Source organism: Muntiacus reevesi, chromosome 7 (genome assembly GCF_963930625.1).
Source record: "Muntiacus reevesi chromosome 7, mMunRee1.1, whole genome shotgun sequence".
Taxonomy (NCBI): Eukaryota; Metazoa; Chordata; class Mammalia; order Artiodactyla; family Cervidae; genus Muntiacus; species Muntiacus reevesi.
Window position 1 is genome coordinate 63,298,887 of NC_089255.1, and position 22,103 is coordinate 63,320,989.

The 22,103-nt window shown below is 41.9% G+C and overlaps 1 protein-coding gene and 1 non-coding gene across 5 annotated transcripts in view; one reads left to right on the top strand and one right to left on the bottom strand.

The window, feature by feature from the left end:
- The window catches only part of DDHD1 (DDHD domain containing 1), a 66,430-nt gene extending 51,576 nt beyond the window's left edge, over positions 1-14,854 (bottom strand). For 3 of the 4 annotated variants that reach the window (XM_065940426.1, XM_065940425.1, XM_065940424.1), the window contains exon 1: positions 13,818-14,854. In XM_065940426.1, coding sequence (XP_065796498.1) covers positions 13,818-14,667 — 850 coding nt within the window. In that variant the 5' untranslated portion in view covers positions 14,668-14,854. The remainder of the gene's footprint in view (positions 1-13,817) is intronic. The other variant, XM_065940428.1, reaches the window with a different exon arrangement.
- On the top strand, positions 4,725-4,831 carry LOC136172690 (U6 spliceosomal RNA). Its single transcript, XR_010664044.1, has one exon. It is a non-coding gene; the product is annotated as a U6 spliceosomal RNA (small nuclear RNA).
- Positions 14,855-22,103: the final 7,249 nt, after the last annotated feature.

A 22,103-nucleotide genomic window follows, 5' to 3' on the forward strand; every position in this document is an offset into this window, starting at 1 on the left:
ATGGACAGGGAAACCTGGCGTGCTACAGTCCATGGGGCCACGAAGAGTCAGACGCAACTGAGCAACTGAACTGAACTGATAATGTTTGGTATGTCTATATATACATGGCTTTAATTTTATATTGGGGATTCCCAGATGGCGCTAGTGGTAAAGAATCTACTTGCCAATGCAGCAAATGCAAAAGATGGACATGACAGAGAGACTGAACTCAACTAAGCCTCTCCTTGCCCCACTCTCCAGATTCAGAGGTTTATAGCAGTAACAAGAGCTGTTGTAACTTGCTGTTTCTTTACTTACAGCTAACTTAAAATTTATGGCATCGTCCATCCTGTAGTAATGTTGGATGTGTCACCTGTGAATGGTTTAAATGTATGTGGCTTTTGGGGAAAATGTGTAGAGATTAACATTTGGATACCTTCTATTATTCTCCAGATCCAAAAGCTCATCTCATTTAATCTTAAAGATAGCAATGACTTCCCCAGTTTTACAAATGAGTAAAATCATTGAAAGGACTGATGCTGAAGCTGAAACTCCAATACTTTGGCCACCTCATGCGAAGAGCTGACTTGTTGGAAAAAACCCTGATGCTGGGAGGGATTGGGGGCAGGAGGAGAAGGGGATGACAGAGGATGAGATGGCTGGATGGCATCACCGACTCGATGGGCATGAGTTTGAGTAAACTCCGGGAGTTTGTGATGGACAGGGAGGCCTGGCGTGCTGTGATTCATAGGGTTGCAAAGAGTCAGACATGACTGAGCGAATGAACTGAACTGAACTGAAAATGAATCTTAGTGAACCTAAATAATTTGCTTAGAGGCACACTGTTAAGTATTATGAGAACCAAGATTCCAACCAAAGTTTGACTCTAAAGTTCATTCAAACTCTCTACCACACAATGCAACCTATATTCTTAAACAGAAAAAGTCCCTTTTAAGCTCTCTCCCTAAGAAATACAGGCTATTCAGCTGTAATTTTAAAAGAAATAATTTGGGAAATTTTACACTGCCAGGTTATAATGAGACTTACAAACCAGAGCCAAGCATGCTTCTCCATAAAAACCATGGAAATTAAAAAGCAGAATCAAAGAGTAAAACAATATTAGCACACATCTACACTCCCAAATCTTTTCTCCTCTTAAGCCTAATAAATCTAAGCATTTATTCTTTTGGATGGATATTTTGGGAGCTTTACACCTAAGCTTTAAATTCCACCAATATGTGGTCAAGTACTACATCTTTTTGGTTCAGGCCTCTGTCTCAAACTCTAAACATTCAACTGCCAATTAAACGACTCCTAGTAGAACAATTAATAGCTACCAGAATCACAAAAAGCCATGGGACACACATCGTTCCTGGAAGAAACAAAACAGAACACAAATCTGTTATTCCATCTGTATTCCGTATCATGACAAGTTTGTACGGAGAGTATTTAGCAGGTCACCCAAGACAGAAATCTGGGATCGTCCAACATGTCTCCTCTTTATATGTGTCTTACAACTGTGACTGGACACACAGTGAGTACTATTTATTGTCACCCCTCACTCATCACGTTTTGGGGTGGTGGTACTATTGGTATCGAGGCCAAGGGATGTTGCTAAAGAGAACAGCTACCCCCACCCCAAGCTGCAACAATGAATTATCTGGCCCAAAATGTCAATAATGCTGAGACTGAGAAACTCTGGCCTAGCAGTACTTTTTAAAACCTAAAAACACATGTATCTTTTATAGATGAACTCTAGAAATACGCTTTATAGAAACTCTTCCAAAAATGCCTAAAGATATACTACAAAAGTATTTATCTCATTTTATAATAAAAAACAAATAAAATCAAACAAAATGACCTATAATTTCTACCAACAGATGACTGAATATATAAATGATGCTTGGCACAGTAGGTATTAAAAATATTCATTAAATACATCAAAATAACCCATTGTGAAATAATATTCAGAAGACATGGAATAATGTTTAAAATTAAAATGAAAAATCATAATACCACATGTACATATATTTGTGCATGTGCATATATAGTATAAATAGTATAATCCTGTTTTATAAAAGTATACATTGGTATATGTACTGAAAATAAATGGAAATACCCTAAATTATTATTAACAGGTATCTTGGGGAGGTGGGACTATAAGGAACTTTCTCCTTCTACATTATAAATGTCTATAATGTTTCGCATCAGATATGCAGATGACACCATCCTTATGGCAGAACAAGAAGAACTAAAGAGCTTCTTGACGAAAGTGAAAGAGGAGAGTGAAAAAGTTGGCTTAGAACTCAACATTCAAAAAACGAAGATCATGGCATCCGGTCCCATCACTTCATGGCAAACAGATGAAAAAACAATGGAACCAGTGACAGACTTTATTTTTTTGGGCACCAAAATCACTGCAGATGGTGACTGCAGCCATGAAATTAAAAGACGCTTGCTCCTTGGAAGAAAAGCTATGACCAATCTACACAGCACTTATAAAGCAGAGGCAATACTTTGCCAACAAAGTAAAAACTGTATAGTCAAAACTATGGTTTTTCCAGTAGTCATATATGGGTGTGAGAGTTGGACTATAAAAAGAGCTGAGCGCCGAAGAATTGATGCTTTTGAACTGTGTTGTTGGAGAAGACTCTTGAGAGTCCCTTGGACTGCAAGGAGATCAAACCAGTCAATCTTGAAGGAAATCAGTCCCGAATATTCATTGGAAGGACTGATGCTGAAGCTGAAACTCCAATACTTTCGCTACCTGATGAGAAGAACTGACTCATTGGAAAAGACCCTGATGCTGGGAAAGATTGAAGACAGGAGGAGAAGGGGACGATAGAGGATAAGATGGTTGGATGGCATCATCGACTCGATGGACATGAGTTTGAGCAAGCTCCGGGAGTTAGTGATGGACAAGGAAGCCTGGCTTGCTGCAGTCCATGGGGTTGCAAAGAGTCAGACACAACTGAGCGACTGAAATGAATTGATAATGTTTGGCATGTCTACATATACATGGTTTTAGTTTTATATTGGGGCTTCCCAGATGGTGCTAGTGGTAAAGAATACACTTGCCAATGTAGCAGACACAAAGATGTGGGTTCGATCCCTGGGTTGGGAAGATCCCCTGGAGTAGGAATCCCACTTCAGTATTCTTGCTTGGGAATTCCATGGACAGAGGAGCCTGGTGGGCTACAGTCCATGGGGCTGCAGAGTTGGACATGATTGAGCATGCAGTTTTATATTCAATGTGATTAATCTTTTTACGTTTTTTTAAAAAATTTACTTATTTATATTTATTTTTGGCTGTGCTGGGTCTTTGTTGCTGTGTGTGGGCTTTCTCTAGTTACAGCAAGCAGGGGCTACTCTAGTTGTGGTGTTCAGGCTTCTCATTGCAGTGGCTTTTCTTATTGCAGAGCATGGGCTCTAGGGCACTTGGGCTCAGTAGTTGCAACACACAAGCTCTACAGTTTAGAGTTCAGTAGTTGTGGCATATGGGCATGGTTGCCCCATGGCATGTCAAATCCTCCCGGACCAGGGACTGAACCTATGTCCCCCACATTGACAAGAGGGGGACACTGGACCACTAGGGAAGTCCTGGTGTGGTTAATCTTATGTATCAACTTGACTGGGCCAAAAGGTACCCACATATTTGGTCAAACGTTCTGGGTGTTTCTGTGAAGGTGTTTTAGTTTTTATTTATTTATTTATATTTCATATCTGAGTACAGTTTGTTAGCAATGTTGTGATAGTTTCAGGTGTACAACCAAGTGTTTCAGTTATACATACATATCTATCTATTCTTCTATGAATTCCTTTCCCATTTAGGTTATTATAGAATATTGAGCAGATTTCCCTGTGCTATACAGTAGGTCTTTGCTGGTTATCTATCTTAAATACAGCAGTGTGTACATGTCAATGTGAGGATGTTTTTGGGTGAGATTAACATTTAAATCCATAGACTTGAGGAAAGGAGACCATTCTTCATAATGTGGGTAGGCGGCCTCATCCAGTCAGTTGAAGGCCTGACTAGAACAAAAGGCTGACCCTCCCTCAAATAATAAGGAATTCTATCTGACAGCCACCAAGCTGGAATATTAAGTTCTTCTTTTTGGTGATCTTTGAACAGGAATACTGGCTCTTCCTGGTTTTAACAGTGGCTGGCTGGCCTATGGATTTGAATTGGGACATTTCTGCAGATTCTGGACTTGCCAACTTCCCTAATTACATGAGCTGATTCCTTATAATCTTTGATTCTCAGGAGAATCCTTATATATTCAGCAAAAAAAAAAAAAAAAGGATCACATATTTTGGAAGAAACTGCTAGATGCCTACCCTATATCTGTTCTCTCATTCTTATAGCAGAACACCAATTTATCTAGGGCAGTAGTATACTCAATAAAAAGACCATTCCTAGTCTTCTTGGGCAACTGGGTTTGGTCATGTGATTGAATCTGGGTGATAGGATACAGCAGAGCTTACTGGTGGTACAGCTCTTTGACCTTCCCCTCTTACCTTTTCCGCTTCCTGTGTCTTGAGCTCCTGAAGCTCTCTTAGATCAAGTCACAAAGAATGAAAAGTTGAATAGCCAAAGGGACCTCCATTCCCAATTACAGTGGAGCTGCCACATAGCTCCGAACTCTAGGTATCTATATTTCTTTTAGGTATAGCCTCTGTTTTAGAGAAACGGACCTTTTTGTGTTTAAAGCCACTGGTATTCTGACTTTTAAAAATCATAAGCAGTGCTCGCTTCGGTAGCACATATACTAAAATTGGAATGATACAGAGAAGATTAGCATGGCCCCTGCGCAAGGATGACACGCAAATTCGTGAAGTGTTCCATATTTTGTGCCATTCCCCATCTCCAGACCCTGTTTGCCGGACTGACACACACACACACACACACACACACACAAAATCATAAGCAGTAGAATCTCACGTTGATAGGGACTTGCATAGATAGATACTTAAAATGTCATTTCACTTTGTAGTTAATGGAATAGAAAGACCTAGATACATAGCGAGGGACCAGAGACAGATTTTTCAAAGGGTTAATGGATTAATACACTATAGCTAGATTAACAAAGTTATTATGTTTCATTTAAAACAACACTCATCAAGAGTCAATTTAAACTTAATATAAAGACTAGTACTTATCATGACCACTTGCCTGGAAGAAAACAACCAGGTAATTATAACTCTTAGGCAAATCATGATAAAAGGTGGGCCTTTATTGGAATCAAAAGAAAAAATGTGGGTCTTCCTTGACAAGAAAATAATTGCAAGGTGCATTTTCCAATGAACACTTCCTTCATTAAGCAAGCCTGAGTGGCTCTCTTATGTGTGGGTAGAGGAATTCTGGCAATAAACATTTTATGTATTAAAAAGCTACACTTATAACACAAGGCAGAGGGAACAATTATAAGTTTCCCAAAGGACTATTTTCAAGAACTATTTCAACTCATATTGTACTCTGCAATGTATGATGTGCACAGAGAGAAAGTCTTGGCACTTTTCCTCCAGCTTAGCTATGTCCTTACAGCTTTACCCACTTAGGGTCCAAAGCATGCCTATAATTCACGACTCTAGAAACTTCCAGGGAAAATCTGACCACACAGAACTTAAAGAGGAAGGAGGTCACAGAGTAAGGGAAATCAAGAATGGCAGAGTGCTGCTATTCAGTCGAAGAAGAGATAAGCAAGGATGAGAGATATAAGAAAAGTAGAAGACACAAGGCAAAGTGAAGGAGATATGAGAGACGAGGCTAAAAAATGAAGAGGTGGAAGATTAAGAAAAATATGTTGTCATTCAGTACGGCTTGTTGTAAACCTACTATCCAGTACTATACACTCTGAATATACTTTTCATAGAATTAATGCTGTAAATGATGGCTAGGGTCCCAGATCAACCCCACAGAAGCCCACTTGAACCATTATGTGGCTAATATTTTGATGAACTACTTCTACCAAACTGTCCTTTGTAACAGAAGAGGAAGGGGTTTCTCTCTGCTTCCAGTGTGCTCACCTTTTGAATTCTTGCAGTGTGTGAATTTTATTTTTTAGCAGTGCCCAGGTGCTAACAGCAGTGGCATCTTCCCATGGTCAGCTTCAGCCAGGACCACAACTCTCCAGACAGTTTCACAGTGGAATATCACCTGCCAGGCACCTCCCCTTGAACTACTTCTCCTACACCCCTTCAGGCAGCCTGTGGTGAGTTCCAAAGGAAGCCTTCCGCCAGCACTGGTGATTTCCAGCAGTCCCAGACGGGCAGCGCCTGAGACCGCTGCCACACTCTCTGGGTCAGAATCCCGGCACCAACGACCTCTTCCTTGGGAGCTTTATCTCAGACCAAGGGAGGGTGGCTGCTACCTGCATCTGCTATTTCTGATGTTTCACAGAGAATAAATGACAAATCTGGGAGAGGGATTATTTTTGGACTGAAGAAAAGGGAATGGGAGACGTCACAGCAGAGATTTTGATTATATCTGTAATGTTTAATAAGCTAAGCAAGGGGGAATACTGATGGTTGGTTATGTAATCTAGACTTTTGTACCTATATGAGATAATTTACATTAAACTCAATATTAAAGTTAACAAACTTTCTCAAAACATGGGTGACAGAGTAAAAACATTATGTATGAAACTAATAATGTTTAATTGGTAAATAGAACAAAAGGTAGTAAATTAAGAACTAGATAACAAAATGCTGCCTTCCTTCCATTCTAATACCTGAACACGTGCTCATTCACTAGACAGGAACTATGTTCTAGAGGAATACTGTAGGACAAAGGTAACTAAACAGTCACTGTCTTAGTCATCATTTAGCTTGGCTACAAATGTTACAACTCCAAAATTTCATTAGTTGCTAGCAATTATAAAAAATTCTATATTACGAAAGAAATACCTATACCTCAAAACACATTGGGGATCCCATCTGAAAGTAACAATTAAATTAAAAATACTAACTTAATTTAGGCAAAAGCTACTGTTAATATTTATGACTCACTGAGTTTAAATCCATTTCATAGGGGTAAGAAACTCTGGACAATATAATTATACCTTAAATACTATTTGTTTCTTTTAAGAAACAAGGCCACAGGGGTTTTAAAGAATATATTTCTTATGTCTTAATTAGTATAACTGTAAAGTTGAATAGTTTAGTTCAGTCACTCAGTCGTGTCTAACTCTTTGTGGCCCCATGGACTGCAGCATGCCAGGCCTCCCTGTCCGTCACCAACTCCTGGAGTTCAGTTGAATAAATGGTTTGTGTGTGTTAGTTGCTTAGTCGTGACTGACTCTTTTCGACCCTATGGACTGTAGCCCACCAGGCTCCTCTGTCCATGGGATTCTCCAGGCAAGAATACTGGAGTGGGTTGCCATTCCCTTCTCCACGGGGATCTTCCCAACATAGGGATCAAACGAGGGATCTCCCGCATTGTATGCAGATTCTTTACCATCTGAGCCACCAGGGAGTACTTAACATTAAAAGGTGTTGGTTGTTAAAATGATGATCTATCCTAGGCGAATCAGGAAGAAATGAGATACATCTGGGGCCTGCCTATTAGCGATTATACAGACTAAGAGGAAAATAATGTACTCGTGCCTAAAATATTAACTGAAAATTTATCATCTGTAGTAAGTAGTAAAATATAAGGCGAGACTGCATTTATCTACATATATCAAGGCTCAGAAGTAATTTCAACTCTGTTCCTTGTACTTCACCTAAAGTTATTTTGGCAGCTCCTTCTATGACATGTGATTTAGAATCTTATGTATTAGCACAGTTCATCCAGTTCTTTGTCCTGTATCATGCTTCCCAAGGACTATCTGCATCGATGTTCAAAATGATGGCTCTCTAAGAAGTAGCCAAAGAGGGAAGAGTAATATTAGAGTTTTCCATTCATACAGTTAAAATTATACTTCCGCAAATAAAAGCTTAACTCTCAATAGATGGCTATTTGGAAAAGCCAAGTGTAATGAGTATAAAGATTACCTAGATATAGCTAAATGTAACAAAAGATTAGAACAAATATTAATGATTGTATAGTTTATTCTTATGTATAGTAATCTGGCAAAATTAGAAAGTAATACATAATACAGAATTTTATATGCCTATGTCAATATTTCTACCATTTTCCCTTAGTTCTCTGGTACAGGCAATTATAAGATTCCCACTTTGAATTTCACCTGTCCTCTAATTCAGGGACATCAAAAAGTATCTACATTATGCTTTTCATCCCATTAATCCACTCTTCTGTCAGTGATTCAACATCTTTTTTTAAGCACAGTCTCACTTTACCAAAGCAAACTCAAAAAAGTATAATTGCAGGTTCTATACAGTGGCTATAAAAATGTTTTTCCTTGTTTTACTTTTCAACTGAGCTTTCAGGAATATATAGTGGCAAAAGAAAAAAAAAGAGAGAGGAGACTGTATCTACACCCTTTATCAGTGTTGAAGTTCTTCTTGATAACGTGCACAGTTTAAATTTCATCAGACTCATGAAAAGATAAAGGTCTTGGATCAGATTCCCCAACAATCAGGGATTCTAGAACTGCCTACCCTCCACATCTCTTCTGCCAGTAATCTTCATCTTAGGCTTCCTGTGAACATATGTTACATTTCCCTCTCTCCTTTTAATCCCCCTACTCTTCTCACCCAGTGACCGTAATTCTCAGAGGATTTCATGATCACCACAGCATATCCAGCTTTTCCTTGTTCCCTACAGAAAAGAATCAGTCCTAGGGTTTCAGACATCAAAGATCTTACCAAAGCAGAAATTAGATGATGTAATGTGAGGATAAACGACCCAGGAAATACAATTTGGAAGAGATTTGTGACCCCCACAGATTATAGCCCGCCAGGCTCTTCTGTCCATGGGATTCTCCAGGCAAGAATACTGGAGTGGGCCACCATGTCCTTATCTAGGGGATCTTCCTGACCCAGGGATTGAACCTGCATCTCCTGCATCGCAGGCAGAGTCTTTACTGCTTGAGCCACTAGGGAAGATATAATTTGGGAGAACAAAGAGTACAAAAAGTCTTTTTAAAGACAAAATAGTAAAAGAAGAAAGAAGAGAAAAGGGTGATGACAGATGGAACAAAGAAAAACATACTAATCACTCTGAACATTTATATAAAGAAACTTGCACAACATGCAGTATCACATTTGAGCTGTATACAAACAAGGTGGGTCAGTAACTGATACCAGTTTTTAAACTAATGGCACAATGCAAAGGAAAAGAAAAGTCCTGAATGCCTCCATCGGGTAATGCCACGTCCTGCCCTCCGTACAAGTCACCCACTATTCATTCACTATCTTTGTGCTGTTTCAGTAGGTCACTGAAAAATAGTCTAAAGCAGGCTTAATCCGGAATGGAGCTCTCAGAAGACTTCTGCCAGGGTTCTAAAAACCTGAACAAATAGAATTCCAGTGATACCCAAGGCTGCTTTCCAGGCTGAGAGAGTGGGAGATAATGCAATTCTCCGACAGTGTTTCAGAGTCAGGCATCTCTAGTCCCTACAGTTCTGCTTTACTGGAGGCTGAAACTGATCAAGAAAGATTACCGTCTAACAGCTTGGACTCTATTACTTTCCCATGATGGCCTGTGCTTCATAAAGGATTATTACTTATCAAGGTTCAGTTCAGTTCAGTTCAGTCACTCAGTCGTATCAAGGTTATTAACCCTTAAATAAAAAAGACCTAAGAGACGGTTATAGCTGTGTCAAATTAATAAACACCATATAATGTGGGTACTTGAAGAAAAAGCCCTAATTTTTCTACCTTTTTATTGGGATAATAATATTTTCTCTTCAATGTATCATAAAGACTGATTAATTTCTTAAGTGTTTGAAATTGCAAATGGTTTAGGATTATAATAATGCATGTAGGTCTTTAAGTACACAAAAAGAGGAGAGGGTGGGGTAAGAGAAGCTGTGGCTTATAATTAATAACTGCTTCTGGAAACTACACGTTCATACAGACATTTGGTCAATTAAAATAACTTTGTTTAGTCAGTGAATGGAAATTATTAATATATATTCCCTAGTGCATGCTGCACACATCACTGCTACCAGAATTGCTTTAAAACTATTCTTAACTCATCAAAAATCTCTATGATGTTCTAAATGCCTTCCCATGACAACTACTAAATGCTTTGGCCACTTTCTTACTATTATTCCTGACAAACACTTATAGAATATACATATACGTATATGCATAGCTGAGTCACTTTGCTGTGCAGTAGAAACTAACAAAACACTCTAAAGCAATTATACTCCAATAAAAATTAAAAAATAATCAGAATTTAATTGGGATGCCAGGTTCATAGCAACTTACATCTTTCTTTTTCCAGATAATCTGAAGATTAGCATTCAATAAATGATTTTTTTCCTGCTTTTTCTTTAAACTTTTTATTTTGTATTGCGGTAGCTGATTAACAATAAATGATTTTTAAACTAAAAAAAATTTTCACCTGTGATGAGGTAAAGACCAGTGAAAACAAACTTTAACAATCTGAATACCCAGGCTCACTAACCTTCATGTGAGTTTCTACAAGTGACGTATATTGCTTTCTGAGATACACACAGATATAGTTAACATCTAGTGCTTGCGCCACCATTGTTCTAAGCATGTTATAATGCTAATAATTCTCAAAACAAGCCTATAAAGAGGCTACAAAGAGCTTGGTTAAAACATGGGGAGTGAGGGAGTTTACTAAGCCATTACTCAGCAATGATCAATTTTTATCTAAAAGGTCCACATGCAGTCAGAAAAACATCTAAACAGTCAATAAAACTAAAATAAGCTTCCTATAATTAATACTTCTTTTCATATGTAATAATATTGGCTTATAAGCTACGGTAGACAAAAATTCTGTTCCCCTTCCAATTCATGTACTCCAAATTGGTTCAAATTTTATCTATTAGAAAGGAAGAGTAAAAATAAATTAACAGCTTTCTTTTAGACTAGGCATAGCTAACTTATTGGCTTCAATACCCAGATAAAGTGGACTCAATTAGGTCACAAAAGTCACTGGAATCCTACCGCCATGGTATGTAGGAACTTATTGGACTTTTAAAAAACTTTATCAGTAGTCAGAAAATTTCCAGAAAGGTTTAAAAAGTAAAATAAGAGAAAGGTCAAAAGTTGCAAAGTTTATAAATTTTTCCATTTGAAAAGGCTGAAGAAACCATACTGGGATGGAACTCTTCTGAGACAGTGTGAAAACTTATATAATAATACACCGAGACCTGAAAAACCAATTAGAAGGAAGGTACGTGGGATTTTGTGAGAAGCAGTAAATCATGGACAAAAAGTACTATTGCATTTACATCATAACTAATGGGAAACCTTGGGACACAGACTGGATTGTATCTTGCAGAAAGCTATCTAGAAAATGCAAAAATGGAGTCAAAATAGGTCTGCTGTTATGCCACTAAACAAAAATTAATTTATAACCCATAACTAGTCTACTGGTGATCTGATTTAGGAAAGATGATTTGAGAGGACTAAGACCACTTTTCCTTTCAGGTTAATTTTTGTAGGCCCCCCTACTGTTGCTCGATTTATGACACTAGCATTCTAATGATATTCTCTACCTGTCCAATTCAGCCTTTGTGTTGTCACTAGTCACTTAAGTAATAGACAGCCTTCAAATGTTTGGTTCCCTGATACTCAACAGGGTAAAGTCCAAATTCCGTAGCACTGCATACCCACCCCTCCTCCTTTTCTAGCTACTCTCCTAAACGTAGCACTCACAAGGCAAGGGCTTCCTTCACAATCTCTTGTCTCTGATCAAACACCTCTGTCTCCGTGGTGGTCAAACTCCAAAGCTAGGCTCTGTGTTTTGACCCTTGCAGGTACAGCCTAGTTTCCTCAAAATGCCATGCAGTTTCATGCTTCTGTATCATTGCATATGTTATTCCATCTGGCTGGAATGCCTTTCTGCTTTACCACTTTCCAGCTCGATGACCTTGGACAGGTTCATATACTTTGCTGAACCCTGCTTCTTCATATAAAGAACATTAGCACTCATTTGCCATCACTATGAAATAATGTGAAAAGTCGCTTTGCAGACAGTCAAGCACTACGCAAGCATTAACAATCTTATCATAAATCAAAAGAGCACACAGTATTCTTGGTAAATATACTTCAGTTGACCTAAAAGGGTAAGATTCATCTCTTGGTTTCCAGCCCCCTCTTCAAGAATGCCCTGCATTTTATCCCACTTTCTGACTCCAATAAGTCCTTGCTCTTCTGTCTTCAAACGATAAAAATCTATCATGATGCCGAGGTCATTTGAAGAAAAAGACTTAGTGGGAAGCTCCTCAAAGGTGAGGACTGTCCTTTCTTTCACCTTTCCTATTGCCTTCACAAGAGTACTGTGTGATGCACAAATACTAGTAAAAAGGAAAAAGATGAATGAATGAGTGAATGCAAGCATGTCTTGTCCTTAGTGAGCTTATAATCAAAAGGAGTGAGTGATATGGTGGGTCCTAGATGAATCTGGCTTTATGAAAGTGGTAACAAATGTCTTCAATGTCATCTTAAAGAGAAGTAAAGAAACTGAATTGCCTGCTAAGCTTGTTTTATTTGGTGATTTGATACGTGTTGTAATTGCTGTCTTAGTGACTCATGCTTAACATGTAAATGTTTTAACATTATTCGAATCACATATGCAATTCAATACTTGTTTTTAAAAAATGTTCTGCACTAGGCCCAATGAGAATATGAAGATAAAGATGATGGATTTTTCCCATTAGATGCTAAACATACAGAAAGGAAGCTAAGTCATTAATACATATAATTAATACAAGGAAGAGTGTTATAAGGTGTATGCAAGGCCTAAGGCTAGTGACAGTAAAGGAAGACATCTGAGCTAGGGTACTGGGCCCATAACAATTACAGCTATATATTACAAATTACTGGGCGCCAATAGCTTACGTTACCATCAGATATTATTTTACATATAAAACATCTGTTACTTGCAATGGCGGATATTTCTGACCGCCTTCCTCCTTAATCTAATTACAAACCTAACTGCATTGTTATCTTTACTATTCACATGTGCGCCAAACACAGTTCCCAGGCCCTTAAGCATATTACCTCATTTAATTTCCGTAACAACCCTACGACATAGATACAATTATCCCTATTTTACAGATGAGAAAACCAAGGCCCAAGCCTTGGAACTTTCCAAAGTTAAGAGGCAAAAATGAAAACATGTAAACAAGGACCTGAGAGAGAAATATGAGTATTCCACACAGCGTGAGCGGACCCACTTGTCACAACTGCCTCGAGCAGTGCTTTTCCACCTCTCCTGAACGCACCGGTGAGAACAACCTCTATCCCTTCCCTTCCCACCAGGGATTAATGTTCTTTTCCCAAATCCATAACGGAACCGTTATTCAGATTCCCTCAAACATTTCCAGTCCAGAAGCCAAACCGGTATTTAAATCATAAGCAGTTCAGGGTAAACGAGACCGAATCAGATCCCTCGGTGGACAAAGCTCAGGTAGGATCACGAAATTAAACCTTTCGGGTTGGCCATCCATTCCTGGATCACCTCCAGGGATGGCTGCAGCACCCGGCTTACCCAGGAGGCGCTACCTCGGCAGTATCCTCTCCTCCTGACCCCAAGCGGCTGGGCTTTTGCCATCTGCTCGCTTTACCCTCTACCTGCCGGCGCTTGCCTGCACGGTCTCCATCCTGTTCGGACCAATCTCCAGGCCTCACGCGCCTCGCTCTCCCCGCAGTTAAGTTCCAAACCCACCCGGGTGAGTGTCGGCTCCTGCAGAGGCAGCCCGTCCCGCTCCCTCCCCCGGCCGGCTACTCACGGTTCCAGTACACCGGGTAGCATTCTCCTTGGGTCACATCCACCTCGTAGAGGCCGCCCCGCACACACACCCGCTCGATGTTCACCAGCTCCTCCATCTCGCGCCCGTGCCCCGCAATGCGCGGGCAGAAGCCGCAGACGCGGTCCTCGTCTTCGTCCTCCATGGAGCTGGAGGCCGGACCCGCGGGGGAGGCCGGGCCGCACACATGGTCGCCGTCCGGGTCTTGGGCCCGGGCTCGGGTTCCCGTGGCCTGCAGCAGCGTTCGGAAGGCGAGCTCGATGCGCAGAGAGTCGTAACCGATGAAGGGCTTCCAGGTCTTCTTGTCCTCCTTGTAGAACCAGCGCACCTCCTCTGGGCCCAGCTCCGTCACCACCTCGTATCTGTGCCGGGCGGCCGCGCCGCCGGGCCGGGTGCGCTTCCTCTCCCCGGGGCCCCCTCCAGCCGCCCCGCCGCCCCCCGAGTTCGACGCGACCAGCGGCGGCTGCTGAGGCGGGTGCAGCGACGAGGAGCTGCCGCCGCCTCCACTCTCGCCCTCGCTGTAGTAGCGCAGTGAGGAGCCCGACTCGGCCGAGCTGAAGTCATAGTTATCGTCACTGAGACAGGGGTCCAGCGCCAGGTGATGGTTGTGGTCCTCCGCGCCCGGCGCCAAGTGCAGCCCGGGCTCTCCGCGCAGCAAGGCCAGGGGCACCTCGTCATCGCCAGGGTCCCCGGCGGGCAGGTGGTCGAAGCGGCAGACGCTGCCGCCGAACGCCGGTTCCGCGTCCGAGCCCAGCTCCCAGGCAGCGCCGTCGCCGCCCCGGCCGCCGTTACGCTCGGAGCTCCGCGGCGACCCGTGGCCCGGGTAATTCATGCTGTGGAGAAGCCGCCGGCCACCCGGCTCGGCGCCGAGCCGTGGCCCCTAGCACTTCCGCCACACATTCAACGCCGCCGCCCTCTGCACCCGGAGTTTTTAATCTTTCAAATCCCGAAAGGGGCTGCGGCGGCAGAGGAAGCGGCTCCGCCCCCCCTGAGGCCCCCGGCCGCCGCAGCCGCGTGCCGCCGCCCGCCCCATTGTCACGCAGCCCGACGTAGGCGGTGCTTGCCCCTGGGCCCCGCCCCGCCGGCCGCGCGCGCCGTCCCGGAAACCCCTTCTCAACCCGCGCAGCGCGGGCGCGGCGCCCGTTGCCCCTCCCGCCGCGGCATCCCGGTCAGCTTAGGATTTTTCCCCTCGCCTCCGCTCCCATTTCCTTGCGGTGCTGCTGCCTCGGCCCCCGCCCGTCTGAGGGTCAGAGCCCAGGTGTGGAGAAGCTTTACCGGACTCATCCTTGCAATCTGGGTCATGAGCCCAAAGGCTTAAGCTACCCTTCGAGATGGCCCCGGGAAATTGGATTCTCCTGACCCTGCTTCTGTGACCTTAGGCCTGCCTGCAGCCCTAGGTGGACCTTATCAGCCACCTTATCAGCTCTGGTTCCTTCAGAATTGTCGGCCCACGCGAGGACACTCCACCCCTTGCCCACTGATTACTAGAGTGGCGTCTCCATTCCCACTCAAACCCAGGTCTAGATCTGCTTTCATATGCCATCTGGTATTATTGTTTGTCTTTCAATACTTATTTCCTGTTTTCTCAACCTCGTTGTGAGGCCCCTGTTGGAGACCGAGTCTGTATGTCTCAATCTCTCCCACAGTGGATGCACAGTCAATGTTGATTATAATGATGTCAAGTTCAGCCAGTTATGATAGATTACTAAATTGAAAACCAGAAAACCAGGTTCTAGAATTAGCTTTGATAACTAAGTTACGGCTAGTTACTTAACCTCCATCTTTCTGGTTTCCTCATCTGTAAGATTAAGTAATTATTGGACTAGTTGATCTCTTGAAAAAAGTCTCATAGCAGTGTGATTCTATAACCTTCAAGTTTTCTTCCTGTTCTCTATGTATTTCTGATTCTGTGGCTCATTTTCTGGAACAGGCTGAATGCTGAAGCTCCCCAATGTGATTCTTTGATACTACCAAAAAAAAAAAAATTGTTTATAAAGCCAGTTACCCTATGTTGAGAATCCAGAGAAAAACAATCTCCAACATCAGTATTCTCAAGATCAGACAATATTCATCTTTTTGTTTTAAGATTTTTTTTGATGTGCACCATTTATTGAATTTGTTACTCATCGCTCCTATTTTATGTTTTGGTTTTTTTGGCCTTGAGGCATGTGGGATCTTAGTTCCCTGACCAGAAATTGAACCTCTGCCCCCTGCATTGGAAGGTGAAGTCCTAACCACTGGATTGCCAGGGAAGTCCCAATGTTCACTTTCTCCCCGCCCCCCCCCCCCCCCAACAATCTGTTGTGGAATCAGACTGATAGAGAATTTTTTCTTGCTCTTGGGATCTAACCTCTCATTATTTAAAGGACATTTTAATTTAAAAGATAATTTAAATTCTCTTTAAAAACGGCGTTGTTTCCCATGGGCAGATACGAACTACTCTTGGGGTTCATGGCTTGGTAAGTAGAACATAGGTATGGTATCTGCTCCAGCTTGTGCTCTTGGCTGGGTAATCTTGCACAATGAAAAAGCAGCTGGATATTGCAGCGCTTACTCAGAGCATGTAAGATCAGAGCACTTGTTTCTGTTTATGTTGCTTTCTGAGTACTCCTGTGTGTCAGTTTCTTCCCTAGTCTTTTCTATGGACAATTTTCAGAATCTGAAATAAAGTCTGAGCTTTGATCTATTTATTATCCATTATAGCATTAATTCTACAGTGTTTTGATGTCACCTATGCATCAGAATCTAGATATGCTAGATTCTAATTGAAAGAGAATGGGAGAGACTCAGTTCCTTCAAGGATCTTACTGCCTAGTGGGGGTTACATACAAGTAAACATATATGATATAGTGTAGGGTGCGAAGTACTATGTCTGTGTGTGTGCTAAGTCGCTTCACTTGTGTCTGACTTTGCCACCCAGTGGACTGCAGCCCTGCCAAGCTCCTCTGTCCAAAGGATTCTCCAGGTAAGAATACTGGAGTGGGTTGCTATGCCCTCCTCCAAGGGATCTTCCTGATCCAGGGATTGAATCCAAGTCTGTTACATCTCCTGAACTGGCAGGTGGGTTCTTTACTGCTAGTGCCACCTGGGAAGCCTGTGCAAAATACTATAAGTTCAGTTCAGTCACTCAGTTGTGTCCGACTCTTTGTGTCGGACTGCACTGGACCATTGGACTACAGCACACCAGGCTTCCCTGTCCATCACCAACTCCCAGAGCTTACTCAAACTCATGTCGATTGAGTCAGTGATGCCATCCAACCATCTTATCGTCTGTTGTCCCATTCTTCTCCCACCTTCAGTCTTTCCCAGCATCAGGGTCTTTTCCAATGAGTCACTTCTTTGCATCAGGTGGCCAAAGTATTGGAGTTTCAGCTTCAACATCAGTCCTTCCAATGAATATTCAGGACTGATCTCCTTCAAGATGGACTGGTTTGATCTCCTTGTAGTCCAAGGATCTCTCAAGAGTCTTCTCCAACAACACAGTTCGAATGTATCAATTTTTCAGCACTCAGCTTTCTTTACAGTCCAACTCTCACATCCATATATGACTACTGGAAAAACCATAGTTTTGACTAGACGGACCTTTGTTGGCAAACTAATGTCTCTGCTTTTTAACATGCTGTCTAGGTTGGTCATAACTTTTCTTCCAAGGAGCAAGTGTCTTTTAATTTCATGGCTGCAGCCACCACCTGCAGTGATTTTGGAGCCCCCCAAAAATAAAGCCTGTCACTGTTTCCATTGTTTTCTCATCTATTTGCCATGAAGTGATGGGACCAGATGCCTTGATCTTAGTTTTCTGGATGTTGAGCTTTAAGCCAACTTTTTCACTCTCTTTCACTTTCGTCAAGAAGCTCTTTAGTTCTTCTTTGCTTTCTGCCGTAAGAGTGGTGTCATCTGCATACCTGAGGTTATTGATATTTCTCCCCGCAATCTTGATTCCAGCTTGTACTTCATCCAGTCCATCATTTCTCATGATATACTCTGCATATAAGTTAAATAAGCAAGGTGATGATATACACTCCTTTTCCTATCTGGAACCAGTCTGTTGTTCCATGTCCAGTTCTAACTGTCGCTTTCTGACCTGCGTACAGATTTCTCAGAAGGCAGGTCAGGTGGTCTGGTATTTCCATCTCTTTCAGAATTTTCCACAGTTTTTTATGATCCACACAGTCAAAGGCTTTGGCATAGTCAATAAAGCAGAAGCAGATGTTTTTCTGGAACTCTCTTGCCTTTTCGATGATCCAGTGGATGTTGGCAATTTGATCTGTGGTTCCTCTGCATTTTCTAAATCCAGCTTGTGCATCTGGATGTTCATGGTTCATGTATTGTTGAAGTCTGGCTTGGAGAATTTTGAGCATTACTTTGCTAGTGTGTGACATGAGTGCAATTGTGCAGTAGTTTGAGCATTCTTTGACATTGCTTTTCTTAGGGATTGGAATGAAAACTGACCTTTTCCAGTCCTGTGGTCACTGCCGAGTTTTCCAAAGTTTCTGGCATATTGAGTGCAGCACTTTCACATTGTCATCTTTTAGGATTTGAAATAGCTCAGCTGGAATTCCATTACCTCCACTAGCTTTGTTGCTAGTGATGCTTCCTAAGGCCCACTTGACTTCGAATTCCAGGAAGTCTGGTTCTAGGTGAGCAATCACATCATTGTGGTTTATCTGGGTCATGAAGATCTTTATTGCATAGTTCTTCTGTGTATTCTTGCCACCTCTTCTTAATATCTTCTGCTTCTCTTAGGTCCATACCATTTCTGTCTTTTATTGAGCCCATCTTTGCTTGAAATATTCCCTTGATATCTCTAATTTTCTTGAAGAGATCTCTAGTCTTTCCCATTCTATTGCTTTTCTCTATTTCTTTGCATTGATCACTGAGGAAGGCTTTCTTATCTCTCCTTGCTATTCTTTGGAACTCTGCGTTCAAATGGGTATATCTTTCCTTTTCTCCTTTGCCTTTCACGTCTCTTCTTCTCTCAGCTATTTGTAAGGCCTCCTCAGACAACCATTTTGCCTTTTTGCATTTCTTGGGGATAGTCTTGATCCCTATCTCCTGTGCAATGTTATGAACCTCTGTCCATAGTTCTTCAGGCACTCTGTCTATCAGATCTAATTCCTTGAATCTATTTGTCACTTCTACTAATTGTAAAATTGTAAGGGATTTGATTTAGGTCATACCTGAATGGCCTAGTGGTTTTCCCTACTTTCTTCAAGTCTGAATTTGGCAATAAGGAGTTCATGATCTGAGCCACAGTCAGCTCCCAGTCTTGTTTTTGCTGACTGTATAGAGCTTCTCCATCTTCGGCTGCAAAGAATATAATCAATCTGATTTCGGCGTTGACCATCTGGTGATGTCCATGTGTAGAGTCTTCTCTTGTGTTGTTGGAAAAGGATGTTTGCTATGACCAGTGCATTCTATTGGCAAAACTCTATTAGCCTTTGAGCTGCTTCATTCTGTACTCCAAAGCCAAATTTGTCTGTTACTCTAGGTATTTCTTGATTTCTTACTCTTGCATTCCAGTCCCCTATAATGAAAAGGACTTCTTTCTTATGTGTTAGTTCTAGAAGGTCTTGGAGGTCTTCATAGAACCGTTCAACTTCAGCTTCTTCAGCGTTACTGGTTGGGGCATAGACTTGGATTACAGTGATATTGGATGGTTTTCCTTGGAAATGAACAGAGATCATTCTGTGGTTTTTGAGACTGCATCCAAGTACTGCATTTTTGACTCTTGTTGACTATGATGGCTACTCCATTTCTTCTAAGAAATTCTTGCCCACCATAGTAGATATAATGGTCATCTGAGTTAAATTCACCCATTCCAGTCCATTTTAGTTCGCGGATTCCAAAAATGTTGACGTTCACTCTTTTCATCTCTTGTTTGACCACTTCCAATTTGCCTTGGTTCATAGACCTAACATTCCAGGTTTGTATGCAATATTGCTCTTTACAGCATCAGAGTTTCCTTCCGTCACCAGTCACATCCACACCTGTGTGTGGTTTCTGCTTTGGCTCTGTCTCTTCATTCTTTCTGGAGTTATTTCTCCAGTGATCTCCAGTAGCATACTGGGCACCTACTGACCTGGGGAGTTCATCTGTCAGTGTCATATCTTTTTGTCTTTCATACTGTTCATGGGGTTCTCAATGCAAGGATACTGAAGTAGTTTGCCATTCCCTTCTCCAGTGGACCACATTTTATTAGAACTTTCCACAATGACCTGTCCGTTTTCAGTGGCCCAACATGGCGTGGCTTCATGGCTTTAATGGTTTTATTGGGTTAGACAAGGCTGTGGTCCATGTGATCAGATTGATTAGTTTTCTGTGACTGTGGTTTTCATTCTGTCTGCCCTCTGATGGAGAAGGATAAGAGGCTTATGGAAGCTTCCTGATCAGAGAGACTGAGGGGGAAACTGGGTCTTGTTCTGCTGGGCAGGGCCATGCTCAGTAAATCTTTAGTCCAGTTTTCTGTTGTTGGGCAGGGCTGTGTTCTCAGTGCCCCCAACCCTGCAGCAGGCCACTGCTGACCCAGGCCTCTGCTGGAGACTCCTGGACACTCTTGAGCAAGTCTGGGTCAGTCTCTTGTGGGATCACTGCTCCTTTCTCCTGGGTCCTGGTGCACACAAGATTTTGTTTGTGCCCTCCAAGAGTCTGTTTCCCCAGTCCTGTGTAAGTTCTGGTGGTTCTCTGGTGGGGTTAATGGTGACCTCCTCCATGAGGGCTTATGCCATACCCAGGTCTGCTGCCCCCAGAACCCCTGCCCCTGCAGCAGTGCACTGCTGACATTACCTCCACAGGAGACATTCAGACACAGTTCTGTCTCAGTCTCTGTGGGGTCTCTGAGTCCTGGTATGGACAAGGTTTGTTTGAGCAAAGTACTATAAAGGTTGTTTAATATAGGGCAAATCACAACATTTAAAATATCCCTGTCCCCTTAGGTTCCTTTTATTCTTTAAAAAAGAACTTATTTATGTTTTTATTTATTTAATGTTGGTCTCTCTGATTCTTTGTTGCTGTGCATGGGCTTTCTCTAGTTGCAGTGAGTGAGGTCTACTGTGCACAGATTTCTCTTGGATTCTTTTGTGGAGCACGGACTCTAGGCATTTGGGCTTCAGTAGCTGTGGCACACAGGCTTACTTGACGTGCAGCATTGGGATCTTCCCAGAGCAGGGATCAAACCTATGTTCCCTGCATTGGCAGATGGATTCTAAACCAATGGACCACCAGAAGCCTACCCCTCATCTTTAGGTTTCTTGATGGACTACCTGTACAGCACTCTCATCAGAGTATCAAAGTCTTAACTCTTGAGGACAGCACAGTTCCCACTAGTGAGTATTAGCCTCTGGGGGGAAAAAAAGAAAGAAAATTGTTCCCTCCTCTGTATTGAATGAATGTTTCTATTGTTTCAGTGTTTTGCTTTTTAGGTTATATTGAGAAGACTATCCTGTTGGGGATCATTGCATAAGGTCACACTCTTTTAGGTTGCATGATATTTCTTAAAGATGTTGATCCTCAGAGATGATGAAAAAATCACAGTCCAGTTGGCAGGAGCAGGGAACCTCAGGTTATTTCCTGACCTCACTATTTTGATTTAGACTTTGGTGGAGGCACATGTCAACTGGTATTTGTGGGAGTTGAGATTGCCTCTGCCCTTTGGAAATGAGCTGGTTCTAAAGAATAGAAAGCCCAGAGATAAATCCACGAACCTACAGACACCTTATCTTTGACAAAGGAGGCAAGGATATACAATGGAAAAAAGACAACCTCTTTAACAAGTGGTGTTGGGAAAACTGGTCAACCACTTGTAAAAGAATGAAACTAGAACACTTTCTAACACCATACACAAAAATAAACTCAAAATGGATTAAAGATCTAAATGTAAGACCAGAAACTATAAAACTCCTAGAGGAGAACATAGGCAAAACACTCTCCGACATAAATCACAGCAAGATCCTCTATGACACACCTCCCAGAATATTGGAAATAAAAGCAAAACTAAACAAATGGGACCTAATGAAACTTAAAAGCTTCTGCACTACAAAGGAAACTATAAGTAAGGTGAAAAGACAGCCCTCAGATTGGGAGAAAATTACAGCAAATGAAGAAACAGACAAAGGATTAATCTCAAAAATATACAAGCAACTCCTGAAGCTCAATTCCAGAAAAATAAATGACCTAATAAAAAAATGGGCCAAAGAACTAAACAGACATCTCTCCAAAGAAGACATACAGATGGCTAACAAACACATGAAAAGATGCTCAACATCACTCATG